The following is a 15663-nucleotide window of genomic DNA, read 5'->3' on the forward strand; positions in this document are numbered from 1 at the left end:
TGTCTGGATATATTGAGACATATTTTGAAAATAAAAACTATATTGAGGGTTTTTTTTTTGGCATTTTAGTACTTTTTAAAAAGAAACAATTCTAAAGGAACTTTTGCACAAAATATTGAATTTTGTACAAACAAATACAAAAAATGTATTTTGCACATAACCAATTGTGTTAAATCTATATATATAAATGAGTGATGGCATCACAGCGACCAACAAAACAACAAAACTACAGGCCTCCCAACCTCGAAATTTCACAACACAACCCATCATCCACGACTCTAGGTTGATACAACAAAAAGAAAAGAAAAATAAAGTCCTAATTAGAGGGAAAGGAATAATTGTTTTTATCCAATTGCTGCCAGTTAGAGGCCTAATCTCTGCCCACTTGGTCTCCTAGCAACCAACTCAGCCCAGGGGACAAGCAGACTTAGGCCTCACTGAGGCTTCTTCCACAGATTATCTAATTTCCACTGGATTATATGGCAGTGTAGACTCAAGGCCCTTCCACACAGCTATATAACCCATTTATAATCTTATATTATCTGCTTTGCACTGGATTATCTTGACTCCACACTACCATATAATCCAATTCAGTGTGCATTTTATACAGCTGTGAAGAAGGGGCCTCATATAATCCAGTTCTGAGCAGATAATATAAGATTAGAAATATACAGTAGAGTCTCACTTATCCAACACAAACAGGCTGGCAGGATAAGTGAATACGTTGGATAATAAGAAGGGATTCGGGAAAAGCCAATTAAACATCAAATTAGATAATCGTTATACAAATTAAGCACCAAAACATCATATTGTACAACAAATTTGACAGAAAAAGTAGTTCCATGCGCAGTAATGCTATGTAGTAATTACAGTAGAGTCTCACTTATCCAACATTCTGGATTATCCAACGCATTTTTGGAGTCAATGTTTTCAATATATTGTGATATTTTGGTGCTAAATTCATAAATACAGTAATTACTACATAGCATTACTGCATATTGAACTACTTTTTCTGCCAAATTTGTTGTCTAACATGATGTTTTGGTGCTTCATTTGTAAAATCATAACCTCATTTGATATTTAATAGGCTTTTCCTTAATGCCTCCTTATTATCCAACATATTCGCTTAGCCAACATTCTGCCGGCCCGTTTATGTTGGATAAGTGAGACACTACTGTACTGTATATACAAATTTACCACTAAAATATCACAATGAATTTAAAACACTGACTACAAAAACATTGATTACGAAAAGGCAGACTGCGTTGGATAATCCAGAACATTGTATAAGCGAATGTTGGATAAGTGAGATTCTACTTTAATATGAAATAATTACTGGAATAGAATAATGTAGAACAATATAATCTCTAAAACCAGGAAAGTAAATAAAGACCAACAGTCTGAAAGCAGGAAAATTGGACATTCCACAAAGGAAACAATCAGGGCCAGCTAACACCTCCCAAGAAAGGATTCTTCCAGAAAGGAAGCTGAGAAGGGAGTGAAGCACTGTGTATTACCAAAGTCATTATTATTACTATCATTACTATTATTATTATTATTATTATTATTATTATTATTATTATTATTATTATGTTGCGGTCAACTGTGAAAATGAATACAATCTGACTCCAAGTATTCAAAAACACTAAAATCAGAATATATAAAAATTAATGTGGTATAATAAAACAGAACAATATAATATCTAAAATCAGAACACTAAATAAAGAACAACACTCTGAAAACAGGGGAATTCCACACAGGAAACAATCAGGGCCAGCTAACACCTCCCAACAAAGTATTCCCATCATCAAAGTCTGGCAAATCCTCTGTTTTCTCAGGGCCACAGACAGTAGAAGCACATAAAATATTGCAAAGAACACCACTCTGAAAACAAGGGTATTCTAGACAGGAAACAATCAGGGCCAGCTAACACCCCCCAACAAAAATTTCACTCAGGGAGGAAACAGCCAGGCTTTAAAGCTGCAAGGCCATTACATCCTAATCATTTTCCCTAATTGCAACATTCATACTTGCGTCCAACAGAGAAAAAAAAAACCAATCACAAATATTGTATATTCACAACCTTTAGGAAATAATATCCCCTGATGGTGCAGCGTGCTGAGCTGCTGAACTTCTGGACTGAAAGGCTGCAGGTTTGAATTGTGGGACCAGAGTGAGCCCTCACAGTTAGCCCCAGTTTCTGCCAACCCAGAAGTTTGAAAACATGCAAATGTGAGTGCATCAATAGGTACTGCTCCGGCGGGAAGGTAACGCCGCTCCATGCAGTCATCCCACATGACCTTGGAGGAGTCTACGGACAATGCCGGCTCGTCAGCTTAGAAATGGAGATGAGCACCAACCCCCAGAGTCAGACATGACTGGACTTAATGTCAGGGAAAAACGTTGACCCTTTACCTTTATCACCAATTCCTCAGTACTTTATTTCCCATACCATCATACTTCACCACAGCAACGCGTGGGCGGGCACAGCTAGTTTTTTATAAAATATTACCAAAAAGTTCCAAATGTGATATATAATTTTAAAATGGAAATAATCTCACATGATTTCAGCGGGGAGAATGAAATAAGCAAAGAACATGATAAAATCAGATTTGCAACCCTGTTGTGGGACCTTCAAATATTGGGCATTGTTTAAAATATATTGTTCTGTGATTTATATTGCTTGCTCCACAAAAATATTTATTGTACCTTCCCCTGTTAAGATTTTAAAGTAAATATACATATTACTTGCTATCAATTATTGTTCTTGTTGTTGTATGCCTCCAAACATTTCTGACTGATAGTGACTCTAAGGTGAACCTTTGATTGGGTTTTCTTGGCAAAATTAGTTCAAAGGGGGTTTGCGTTTGCCTTCCTTTGAAGTTAAGGGGAAATGATTTGCCCATGGTCATCAGATGGGTTTCCACGGCCAAGTGAGAATTTGAACCCTGGCCTCCAAGTGTCCTGGTCCAACACTCAAATCACTATGCTCACTCATTAGCTGTTATAGATCCTTACATAAACAATTAAGGTATCTCCAAAAATAATTAGAGCTGCTTTTCTTAATTAATTTATTTTTAAATCTCCCTGGTAAATTTGTGAGAATATCTAATTACATTAAATAGTATTAAAAACTGTCGCACATAATAGTAGCTACTCCTTTATTATAATCCCCCCCCATACACACACCTGTGCATACTTACTCTCACAACATCAGAAAATTTCAGTAAGATATTTTTATACTTTCTCAAACTTCCTTAAATCTTAGCAAAACAGAGCTGAATTTATCCTCCTTCTCCTATATAACATGTTACACAACAAATACCTGCAGTTTCACTGGTTTCTGAAGATGTGTCTTCCACCAAAGCTCACAGAAATGTAAAGGCCTTTGCTTCTGGATGTGGATGGAAGATGTGAATCCAGAAAGCAGAAGAGATTTGGAAGGTGGGCTCAACTTCAACAAGTTTTATAATTCTATGATAATTATTTTTATCTAATGATATAACTACTGCCTTTTTCTATAGAGTCAAGGAACTACTATACAACTATAGCAAGACATTCAATACTCCCTGAGAGGATGACATAATTTTACTACTTTAAAATAATTCATTTTATAAGTAAAATCCACTCTTCTTCCTATATACAGATTGTTGTTGTACATACCTTCAAAGCGCATTTCTGAATTATGGTAACTATAAGGAGAACTTATCACATGGTTTTGTTGTAAGATGTGTTAAGAAAGGTTTATTATTGCCTTCTTCTGAGACTGAAAAAAGTATGACTTGTCCAAGATCACTCAGCGCATTTTAACGAACACATGGGGATTTGAACTTTGAGATTCCTAGGTAAAGCCCTCAGACTACTACACCTCACTGGCTCCACTGAAATTAATAAAATTTAAACTAGTTGTGATTACCAGATTAGATTTTTATGGTTTTGTTAACAGCCACATGCTCAGTCATTTCACTTACTACAGTAGATTTGGCTTGGCTTCCATTCATCACAGGTTCTTCTTCTGATGCTTTGCTAACATTATCAAGATAGTGGTCTGATACTGTATGGCACAGTTCTTCCAAAGAATAATCCTTTTCTTGGCAAAGTTTGATTTCATTCAATAGTTTTGATAACTCCCCAGTCACAACATCACCTTAGGAAACAGTAAAATAACATTAGTTAGAATAGTAGACCAAGGAAAGTAATTAAAAAATGATACCAAATATTTTTTTTCTAACTGCCATCCAATCCTATAAATAATTTAAAAACTGTAACCTAGCATTTCTCCTCTTTATTTTACCTAGCCTAATCCTTCCACTTGGGGCATCTGTATTTTATCCCTACAAAATGTATTAAAAAGACAGCACCTATTATGCCATTGGTGAGAAATACAAATTCCATACAGGGATCTGAGCCATATTCTGTCATAGGTGGCAGCTGTTTATGGAACATAGAAACTGCTCGTGATTATTTCTGATATAAATACTAAGCTTTAGATGTGCTTACAGTGTGCATTTGGGGAATTACTTCCACAGAAATCCACACTTAAAATTAGTAAGTTTATCAGAATTAGTCTTCTCTTTCCCTAATTTTGGAACTCCACACATGGCTGCCTGTGATGGTTTCACTTGTGAATTAGTAGACACCATATTTGATATTTCCCCCCTGTGAGGGGAAGTCATAGGGAGGAGGGAGCAAGCTTGTTTTCTGCTGCCCTGCAGACTAGGACATGGAACAATGGCTTCAAACTACAGGAAAGGAGATTCCACCTGAACATCAGGAAGAACTTCCTCACAGTGAGAGCTGTTCGACAGTGGAACTCTCTCCCCCGGGCTGTGATGGAGGCTCCTTCTTTGGAGGCTTTTAAGCAGAGGCTGGATGGCCATATGTCGGGGATGCTTTGAATGCGATTTCCTGCTTCTTAGCAGGGGGTTGGACTAGATGGCCCATGAGGTCTCTTCCAACTCTACTATTCTATGATTCTATGATTCTATGATTCATGCTGATTTCCATACTGAAGACCATGAGTACCATTATGCTGTGGACCAAAAGAGAATGAAACAAATTGGTTTCAGAGTTCTATTAAATACAAATCCCCAAACTTATTATCTTCACATAAGCTATACCAATATTTTTGTAGTAGTTCTGTTCTATAATCTCATAGTCTACAGGGTTCAAGAGTATATACCTAAAGGTGGGTAGAAAGGGGATTCTGCTGGTTTATTGCTTACCCTGCTACTCAATTCTCTCTCTTTCTGAGCTAGCCCAGGTGTTCTTGAGGTTAGCCAACAATGTGATGCGGTTGCTAAAAATGCCAACGGGATTTTGGCCTGCATCAATAGGGGTATAGCGTCTAGATCCAGGGAAGTCATGCCCCCCCCCTCTATTTTGCTTTGGTCAAACCACACCTGGAATACTGTGTCCAATTCTGGGCACTGCAGTTGAAGGAAGATGTTGACAAGCTGGAATGTGTCCAGAGGAGGGCAACTAAAATGATCAAAGGTCTGGAGAACATGCCCTAGGAGGAGCGGCTTAAAGAACTGGGCATGTTTAGCCTGCAGAAGAGAAGGCTGAGAGGAGACATGATAGCCATGTACAAATATGTGAGGGGAAGTCATAGGGAGGAGGAAGCAAGCTTGTTTTCTGCTGCCCTGCAGACTAGGACGCGGAACAATGGCTTCAACCTAGAGGAAAGGAGATTCCACCTGAACATCAGGAAGAACTTCCTGACTGTGAGAGCTGTTCAGCAGTGGAACTCTCTTCCCCAGACTGTGATGGAGGCTCCTTCTTTGGAGGCTTTTAAGCAGAGTCTGGATGGCCATCTGTCGGGGGTGCTTTGAATGTGATTTCCTGCTTCTTGGCAGGGGGTTGGACTGGATGGGCCATGTGGTCTCTTCCAACTCTACTATTCTATGATTCTATGGTGTTGGGAGTCTCAGTGGCTAACAGTGCTGGGAAACTCCAACATCCATTCTGCAGCTTCCCTGTCAGGAGTCGCTCAGGAAGTCATGGTCTTCATAACCATATTTCTGCCCGAAGTTGTGCCTGGTCCTACTCATGCTGCTGGGCATATTCTGGACCTTGTTTTCTGTACAGAGAGGGATGATGGTGATTATGGTGTAGATGAACTCTCTGCAGTTTCATTGTCATGGACCAACCATTTACGTGGTCAGGTTTAGACTCTCTGGGATTCAAAACCTCTACTGGAAATGTCTGGATTTTGAATGTGATTAACCACACAGAAGGAAGAGATGGGTACTGAAGTTTCAAAATTTTGACTTTCCTTTATTGCTGTCTTGGAAATCGGGCAACGTTGCCATTTACGTATTTTCTATCATGAAGGAGCCCTAGGTCAAAGAAAACTGTTAGCATTTCTCACTACTCCAATTGAAGACTTGTGCTTTAACCATTTAATCAATAACTAAGAGGGATTTTTTTCTTACTGTCAGCTTGCAGCATCCCTGCCAGAACTACATTGCAGGCTCAGTAGGTAAAAGAATGTTAAATGTAACTGCTGTTGCTGTTTTCAAAACAGCAGACAGTCTACTGGCAATGTCTGAATATTGAATGTGATTAACCACATTCAGATGGGTACTGAAATTTCAAAACCTCAATCCTTTGTGCTGACAAGATACATTGTTTAGTGCTGATGGAAAAACATGATAAACAAAGCAGGAGCCCTGAAGCATTTCTAAAAACAGCTCTCCTCTTTTGGGCACATGTGTGAAATATTCTAGCAGTGTTGGCCTAGACATTAAATATGGATTAAAATGACTTAATTGCAAGGCACAATATGCAGTAGGTACTTATATTGTCCTACATAAACCTATTTTAGCCCTGTAAATTCACTGGGTTGATTCCATGAAATTTTTACTTAAGTGTCAAAATAATGTTGACAACAACAGAAGCATCAGGGGATTAAGACAACAACTGAGAAAGAAGCTATACCATTTTGTTCAGTACTGGCCTCTAGCTAGTTAAGGGCCTGGATCAACAGTACTTAATTTTTTGCCAGTGCTGTTTAAGACGAGATTGAAACAAAATTATTTTCCACAACCGAGGAAGCTGCTGATAGGATTGATAAGAAATGACCTTCAGCAACCACTATGCACCTTACTAACTTTTTTTTATAAAACAAAACATAAAAAGTATTCATTCACATATACATCACTGTTACAAATAAACAAGGACCTCCATGGTTGCTGTAGATAGATTAGTGTAGGGAAGAAGTAAAATATCACAATAACTAGGCTTTTCATTATATTGTTAACACATTTCAATATGCAACAATTTATGGATGGTAGAATATTACTTTTAGTTGTTTGTGTTGGAGAAACCTCTGGAAATCGAACACAAGTCTGGTGATCTTGGTGATTTGTCACTGGACATTCTTGTACAGGTTCCTCTGGAACTGTAGCATTTCCTGTTTCTACATACTCTGTAGTTAAAAAAACATGCAAATAAAATTACCATAGTCATCCAGTTTATTTATTGTGCATGTGTATTAACATGGATATGGTATAAAACAGAGAGCGGGGGGGGGGGGGGGAGAGAACATGTGTTTCTATTTCAAAATATGGCCTGGGTGCACATGCATACAAATTCATCATGTATGCAAACATACCAGAAAAGAGATTCCGCTACACTTCAGATTCTCTACTTTACACTTTCTTGTGTGCTAGATTACACTTTTATCCAGCAATTAAAAATGGAAATATTAAAACAGGAATCTTTAAACTCTGTAAAAGAACATGTCCCAACACGGAAAAGTGGAATCTTCTATCTATCTTCTTCTTCTATATATATATAAAAGAGTGATGGAATCCCGGCAATGGACAAAACAACAAAACTAAACACCCCACAACCTTGAAAATTGACAGCACAACCCGTCATCCACACCTCCACGTTCATACAACAAAAAGAAAAGAAAAATAAAGTCCTAATTAGAGGGAGAGGAATAATTGTTTTTATCCAATTGCTGCCAGTTAGAAGGCTAAGCTCTGCCCACTTGGTCTCCTAGCAACCCACTCAGCCCAGGGGACAGGCAGAGTTAGGCCTCACTTAGGTATCTTCCACACTGCCTAGAAAATACAGATTATCAGATTTTAACTGGATTATATGGCAGTGTAGACTCAAGTTCCTTCCATACAGCTATATTACCCATTTATAATCTTATATTATCTGCTTTGAACTGGATTATCTTGAGTCCACACTACCATATAATCCAGTTCAGTGTGGATTTTATACAGCTGTGTAGAAGGGGCCTCATATAATCCACTTTTAAGCAGGTAATATAAGATTATAAATATAATATGAAATAATTACTGTGGTATAATAATACAGAACAATATAATCTCTAAAACCAGGACAGTAAATAAAGAGCAACATTCTGAAAGCAGGGAAATTGGGAATTCCAGAAAGGAAACAATCAGGGCCAGCTAATACTTCCCAACAAAGGATTCCCCCAGGCAGGAAGCAGCCAGGCGTTGAAGCTGCAAGGCCATTAAATGCTAATCAAGGTGCCTAATTGCAACATTCATACCTGGCACACCGAGACTATTAATTGCTATTCAAACTGGCCTATCAAGGATTCTGCAAGGTAGAAAGTGGCCAGGCTTGCAAGCAGCAAGGCTATTCAAGATTTCCCCTAGGTGAAAAATATCCAGGATTTGAAGCCACGGGGCTACTCTGTCCCATTTAACCTGACCTAGCAAGGATGCCCTTTGTAGAAAGCAGCCAGGCTTTTAAGCTGCAAGAATATTCAGTGCAATTCAATCTGGCCAAACAATGATTCCCCTATAAAGGAAGTAGCCAGGCTTCAAAGCTGCTCTTTGATTGAGGGTGCTACTCCAGCTACTCCAGAAAATGGCCAGGCTTTGAGGCTGCAAGGCTATTCACTGCTATTCCACCTGACCAACAAATGATTCCCATAAGCCACAGCAGCACGTGGCCGGGCAAAGCTAGTCACTAATAACATCGCCTGGATCTGCTCTGGTACGGATGCTGTACATGATACAGGTCTAATGGATGCAAGCTTGACCGCTACTTGATCAATATTATTGGACACATTTCAATTAATGAAACCTGAAGATGTGGACAGGACCCTTGGAGAGATGACAGCCAAAATATGTATACTGAACTCATATCCTTTCTGGCTGCTGAAAGCAGTCTGAGGAGGCTGGTGGACTGGTTAAGGGGAATAGTGAGTGCTTCACTACAGTAAGGAAAGTTTTCAGCTAAAAGAGGCTGCAGTGAAGTCATTACAAAAATTCTCCCTACATCCCACCAAATTAGAGAATGATCAACTACTCTCAAATATCCTTGTTTTGGGCCAGTTATTAAAAGGTATGGTGGCCTCACAGCTGCAGGCTTTCCTGGATGAAATGGATTATCTAGCTCCATTTCAATTTGATTTCAGGCCTGCCTATGGGCAGAGACAGCTCTGGTGCCTTGGTGGTGACCTATACAAAGGACTAGAAAGAGAAAGTGGTCCTGGCTCAACTCTCAGTGGCTTTTAGAACCATCGGCCATGGTATGCTTCTGAGTTGCCTCCATGAGATGGAACTTTGGGGCACTGTTTTATTGGGGCTCAATTCTATCTTGGAGAGGCAGACTCAAGGTGGTGCTGAAGGATGCCCTCCTGACATCCTGGATACTATCCTATGCTTTCCCTTGGAGCTCTATCCCTCATATTGCTTAATATCTACATGAAAACACAAGGACAAGTTATCTAGAGCTCTGGTGTCATCAGTATGCTCCAAGACTTCCAACTCTATCTCTCCTTTACACCCAAGTCAAGGAAAGCTGTTTCTATAGTAAATTAGTTTCTGCTGTTGGTAATGGACTAGATGAGGGTGGACCAATTGAAATTTCATCCAGACAAGACAGAGGTATTCCTGGTCAGTTGGAAGACAGATCAGGGAAAGAGGATTAGGCCATACTTGATGGAATTACGTTTTTCCTGAAATTTCAGTTCACAACTTGTGTGTGCTGCTAGACTCAGATCTGAACCTGGAGGCCTAAGAAAATTATTCTTATGAATTCTCATGCTGTTTGACTTTTTTCTTTTCATTTTCGTTTCACTGCATTCTGAATGCCTATATAATACACTTACTGATTTTTTTAAACTAAAAATCCTGCATAGGTGGCCCATAGTCTACTGCTTAGGCTAGTGTCATGAAATATTAATAATGTTCTTCTGTGTACGCAAATACAGAAATTTTTGAAATCAACAAAATGAGCTGGAGGCCAATAAGTGTGTGGTGAGATAGAAAGGTTTTAGGGTGTGTGTCAGACCCAACAAGAATTAAAGGGATGAAACAGTACCTTTCAGTTTGACTCATTTTGTCAAACTGACTTCTTTTTTCTCATGCTTACCTTTTCCACAGCTTATCTGCATCACATAAAAAAACAAAGCAAAAAACAAACCTTGCATATTCAACTTTATCACACAAATACTCTGGTGATGGAATGATAAAGCACTAATGCATAAGCAGCAACAAGAAAGGCACATATAGTAGAATGCACCACCGCTTCATAGATAAATGAAAATTCTTTCTAATTTAAAAGATTAGGCTTTGGAGAGAGCGATGTATCTAACAGATTACACATTCATTTAAAATGCTTAGAACATCCGCTGCCAAATAGCCCAACAAAGCAATCAGAAAATATGCAAGAAATGAATGGGAAGAATTAATATACATATAATGATTAGTGAAACACAGCTGTCTCTTTTCAAGACATAAAATGCCAGGAAATGCAATTATGGGGGACATACAGAAAAGATCAGATGGAGTAATTTTAGTTTTAGAAAAACCAACACACCTCTAGCTTTTGTATCTAATTTGGTAATGGAAAGATTCCCTGAACGAAGTATAAAATCATTCTACATAAACAGACAGAAAACAGCTTTAGGATCATGTGTTGACTATGATATTTCTAGATTCTATAGAAGATTTTGAAAAGGTGGTGAAATTTTACAGACAGCTCCATGTATATATCCTTCCACATTCATAGGTTTCATTTTCACAGTTTTGCATATTCGTGAATTCGTGAATTTCACAGTTTTGCATATTCGTGAATTCCCTAGAGATTGGAGCTGGGGGAATGAGGAATCATCCCAGATACCTCCCAAAAACAGAATAGCATGGTAAATATTTCTAAGTCACTCCTACCATCAGGAAATCGGCATGGGCAGGATGGCAATGGATGACTAAGGCCTGTAGTCAGAAAATTTTTTGGGGAGGGGTTAAAACTCCCCCCCCCCCCCCGAGATGACCTTTCAGGTCAGTGCCTCCTGATCTGGCACGAGATCAAGTAGTCACAGTAAGAACAGACCACGGAACAACAGACTGGTTCAAGATTGGGAAAGGAGTGCGGCAGGGCTGTATACTTTCACCCTACCTATTCAACTTGTACGCAGAACACATCATGAGACATGCGGCGCTTGACGAATCCAAGACCAGAGTTAAAATTTCTGGAAGAAACATTAATAACCTTAGGTATGCAGATGATACCACTCTGATGGCTGAAAGCGAGGAAGAGCTGAGGAGCCTTATCACCAAGGTGAAAGAAGAAAGTGCAAAAGCTGGGTTGCAGTTAAACATCAAGAAAACCAAGATCATGGCAACCAGACCGATTGACAACAGGCAAATAGAGGGAGAAAACGTGGAGGCAGTGACAGACTTTATATTTCTAGGCGCGAAGATCACTGCAGATGCAGACTGCAGCCAGGAAATTAGAAGACGTCTACTTCTTGGGAGGAGAGCAATGGCCAACCTTGACAAAATAGTGAAGAGCAGAGACATCACACTGGCAACGAAGGTCCACATAGTCAAAGCAATGGTATTCCCCATAGTAACCTATGGATGTGAGAGCTGGACCATAAGGAAAGCTGAGCGAAGGAAGATAGACGCTTTTGAACTCTGGTGCTGGAGGAAAATCCTGAGAGTGCCTTGGACCGCAAGAAGATCCAACCAGTCCATCCTCCAGGAAATAATGCCCGGCTGCTCACTGGAGGGAAGGATATTAGAAGCAAAGCTGAAGTATTTTGGCCACATCATGAGGAGACAGGAATGCTTGGAAAAGATCACGATGCTGGGGAAAATGGAAGGGAAAAGGAAGAGAGGCCGACCAAGGGCAAGATGGATGGATGGTATCCTTGAAGTGACTAGCTTGACCTTGAAGGAACTGGGGGCGGTGACGGCCGACAGGGAGCTCTGGCATGGACTGGTCCATGAGGTCACGAAGAGTCGAAAACGACTGAACGAGTGAGACGACGAGCCAGGAAAAATTGCTAAAACATTTAGATTGAAATTTTAGATGCCTCTTCTCATCCACAGGAAATATATATCCTGGCAACAGAGACTGTGGATTTTGCACTAACTGGGCTTTCACTTAGTCATAAGAAACAGTCTTGTTCATATAAAGTCCAATGAAACAGCTTCTTCTCTTTGCTCCTGTTCCATTGTTTCATTAGCTTTCACTATAGGTTGGTTCCACTATGTCACCTATTACTGCTGTTGCAAGGTAAATTGGTAGAAAGTTGGTAATGATAGTGTGAATAATCAACATTTTGTTGAGATAGTGCTTGTAGTCCTGGAGGAACTCTAATTTTGCTTCTCATATACTTGGTAGGGGAATTTAGTTAACCAGTTAAATTAATGAGTAAATCAGGGTTTGTTTGTTTTTTACCTGAAAAAATGTGGGGGTGGTTTGAACCCCTAAACCGCCCCCTTGGCTATGGGCTATGGATCTCTCCGCTGCCATCATCTCCTCAGGGTGGGAGTATCTTCAAATCATTCAAAGATGCCCTGCCCATGGGGAAGGGGAAAGAGCTCTCTTACATGTTCTGAATCTCCCAAGTATGCAGCCTCTTAGGATCATTCCAAAGAGGCCGCCATGTACAAGGGAATGCAGGGAGAAGAGATCCTTTCTCCTATGAATCTGAAGGCTCAAGTGCATTTTGATAAAATTACTGAACAGCTGATTTCCTCCAAGAATACATCAGTAGAACATTTTATTATTATTTTTCAAGCCTTAAATATCTTTATTACTCTACAGAACAAGATCAAATGGAAACATTCCATCATAATCGGTCATTAAAGATCTATTAGAGATCACATTTCTAGATTATCCAGTAGTACTCTAAATAGGAAAGTAGGTCTCTGGAAATAATAAGGTCTAAACAAATTTCAAAAACAAGCAGTTTTAACCAGCTTTTAAAAACAGTGAAAGCTAAAACAAAATATGTGTATAGAAATTATAACCATGTCTCCTATGTCATCAGAGGGAGCCCCTCCCCCTCCAGGACTAATTGCCACTTCAGGCCAGAGTGAAGAAGGGGGTCAGGAAGACATTATTCCACCATGTTTCCTGTGTCAATATAACAATATAATAATATATAATACTCATATTATGCTATACTAATAATATAATATATTGTATATACATATAATATTGATAATATTATAATGTAATACAATATAATAATACACTATTATAATTGTATATTTATATTACACGTAATATTACTAATAATATTGCAATATAGTGTTATAGTACAATATCTATATATATAAAAGAGTGATGGCATCACGGCAATTCACAAAACAACAAAAGTACAGGCCCCCCAACCTCAAAATTTGACAACACAACCCATCATCCACGCCTCAAGGTTGATACAACAAAAAGAAAAGAAAAATAAAGTCCTAATTAGAGGGAAAGCAATTTTTTTTTTTATCCAATTGCTGCCAGTTTACAGGGCTAATCTCTGCCCACTTGGTTGCCTAGCAACCAAGGGACAGCCAGGTTTCAGTTAGGGGACAGGCAGATTTAGGCCTCACTTAGACTTCTTCCACAGATTATCTAATTTGCACTGGATTATATGGCAGTGTAGACTCAAGGCCCTTCAACACAGCTATATAACCCATTTATAATCTTATATTATCTGCTTTGCACTGGATTATCTTGACTCCACACTGCCATATAATCCACTTCAGTGGGCATTTTATACAGCTGTGAAGAAGGGGCCTCAGATAATCCAGTTCTGAGCAGATAATATAAGATTAGAAATATACAGTAGAGTCTCACTTATCCAACGTAAACAGGCCGGCAGGATAAGTGAATATGTTGGATAATAAGAAGGGATTCAGGAAAAGCCAATTAAACATCAAATTAGGTAATCGTTATACAAATTAAGCACCAAAACATCATATTATACAACAAATTTGACAGAAAAAGTAGCTCCATGCGCAGTAATGCTATGTAGTATTTACAGTAGAGTCTCACTTATCCAACACTCGCTTATCCAACGTTCTGGATTATCCAACGCATTTTTGTAGTCAATGCTTTCAATATATCGTGATATTTTGGCGCTAAATTCATAAATACAGTAATTACTATATAGCATTACTGTGTACTGAACTACTTTTTCTGACAAATTTGTTGTCTAACATGATGTTTTGGTGCTTAATTTGTAAAATCATAACTTAATTTGATGTTTAATAGGGTTATCCTTAATTCCTCATTATCCAACATATTAGCTTATCCAACGTTCTGCCGGCCCGTTTATGTTGGATAAGTGAGACTCTACTGTACTGTATTTACAAATTTACCACTAAAATATCACAATGAATTTAAAACACTGACTACAAAAACATTGATTATGAAAAGGCAGACTGCGTTGGATAATCCAGAACATTGTATAAGCGAATGTTGGATAAGTGAGATTCTTCTTTAATATGAAATAATTACTGGGATAGAATAATGCAGAACAATATAATCTCTAAAACCAGGACAGTAAATAAACAGGGGAATTCCACACAGGAAACAATCAGGGCCAGCTAACACCTCCCAACAAAGTATTCCCATCATCAAAGTCTGGCAAATCCTCTGTTTTCTCAGGGCCACAGACAGTAGAAGCACATAAAATATTGCAAACAACACCACTCTGAAAACAAGGGAATTCCAGACAGGAAACAATCAGGGCCAGCTAACACCTCCCAACAAAAAATTCACTCAGGGAGGAAACAGCCAGGCTTTAAAGCTGCAAGGCCATTACATCCTAATCATTTTTCCTAATTGCAGCATTCATACTTGCCTCCAACAAACAAAAAAAACCCAATCAGAAATATTGTATATTCACAAGCTTTAGGAAATAATATCCCCTGATGGCGCAGCGTGTTAAAGCGCTGAGCTGCTGAACTTCTGGACCGAAAGGCCACAGGTTTGAATTGGGGGAGCGGAGAGAGCCCCCACTGTTAGCCCCAGCTTCTGCCAACCCAGAAGTTCAAAAACATGCAAATGTGAGTGCATCAATAGGTACTGCTCCGGCGGGAAGGTAACGCCGCTCCATGCAGTTATCCCACATGACCTTGGAGGAGTCTACGGACAACGCCGGCTCTTCGGCTTAGAAATGGAGATGAGCACCAACCTCCAGAGTAAGACACGACTGGACTTAATGTCTGGGAAAAACCTTTACCCTTGACCTTAACTACCACCAATTCCTCAATACTTTATTTCCCATACCACCATACTTCGCCACAGCAATGCGTGGCCGGGCACAGCTAGTAGTAATATATAATGCTTATATTGTCCTATGCTAATAATATAATATACTGTATGTACATATAACTTATAAGCCGCCCTGAGTCCCCTTCGGGGTGAGAA

At 39.1% G+C, this 15663-nt stretch overlaps 1 protein-coding gene across 10 annotated transcripts in view; it reads right to left on the reverse strand.

Annotated features, from left to right (window-relative positions):
• anks1b (ankyrin repeat and sterile alpha motif domain containing 1B) overlaps positions 1-15663 on the reverse strand; it is a 444290-nt gene that overhangs the window by 384213 nt on the left and 44414 nt on the right. For all 10 annotated transcript variants that reach the window (XR_010006296.1, XR_010006295.1, XR_010006294.1 and 7 more), the window contains 2 exons: positions 7307-7432; positions 3972-4147 (listed from right to left, as the gene is read on the reverse strand). Coding sequence is in view for 7 of the 10 variants with exons in the window: in XM_062980966.1 (XP_062837036.1) it covers positions 3972-4147; positions 7307-7432 (302 nt within the window). In the remaining 3 variants the exon portion in view is untranslated. The remainder of the gene's footprint in view (positions 1-3971; positions 4148-7306; positions 7433-15663) is intronic.

Source organism: Anolis carolinensis, chromosome 5 (genome assembly GCF_035594765.1).
Source record: "Anolis carolinensis isolate JA03-04 chromosome 5, rAnoCar3.1.pri, whole genome shotgun sequence".
Classification (NCBI taxonomy): domain Eukaryota; kingdom Metazoa; phylum Chordata; class Lepidosauria; order Squamata; family Dactyloidae; genus Anolis; species Anolis carolinensis.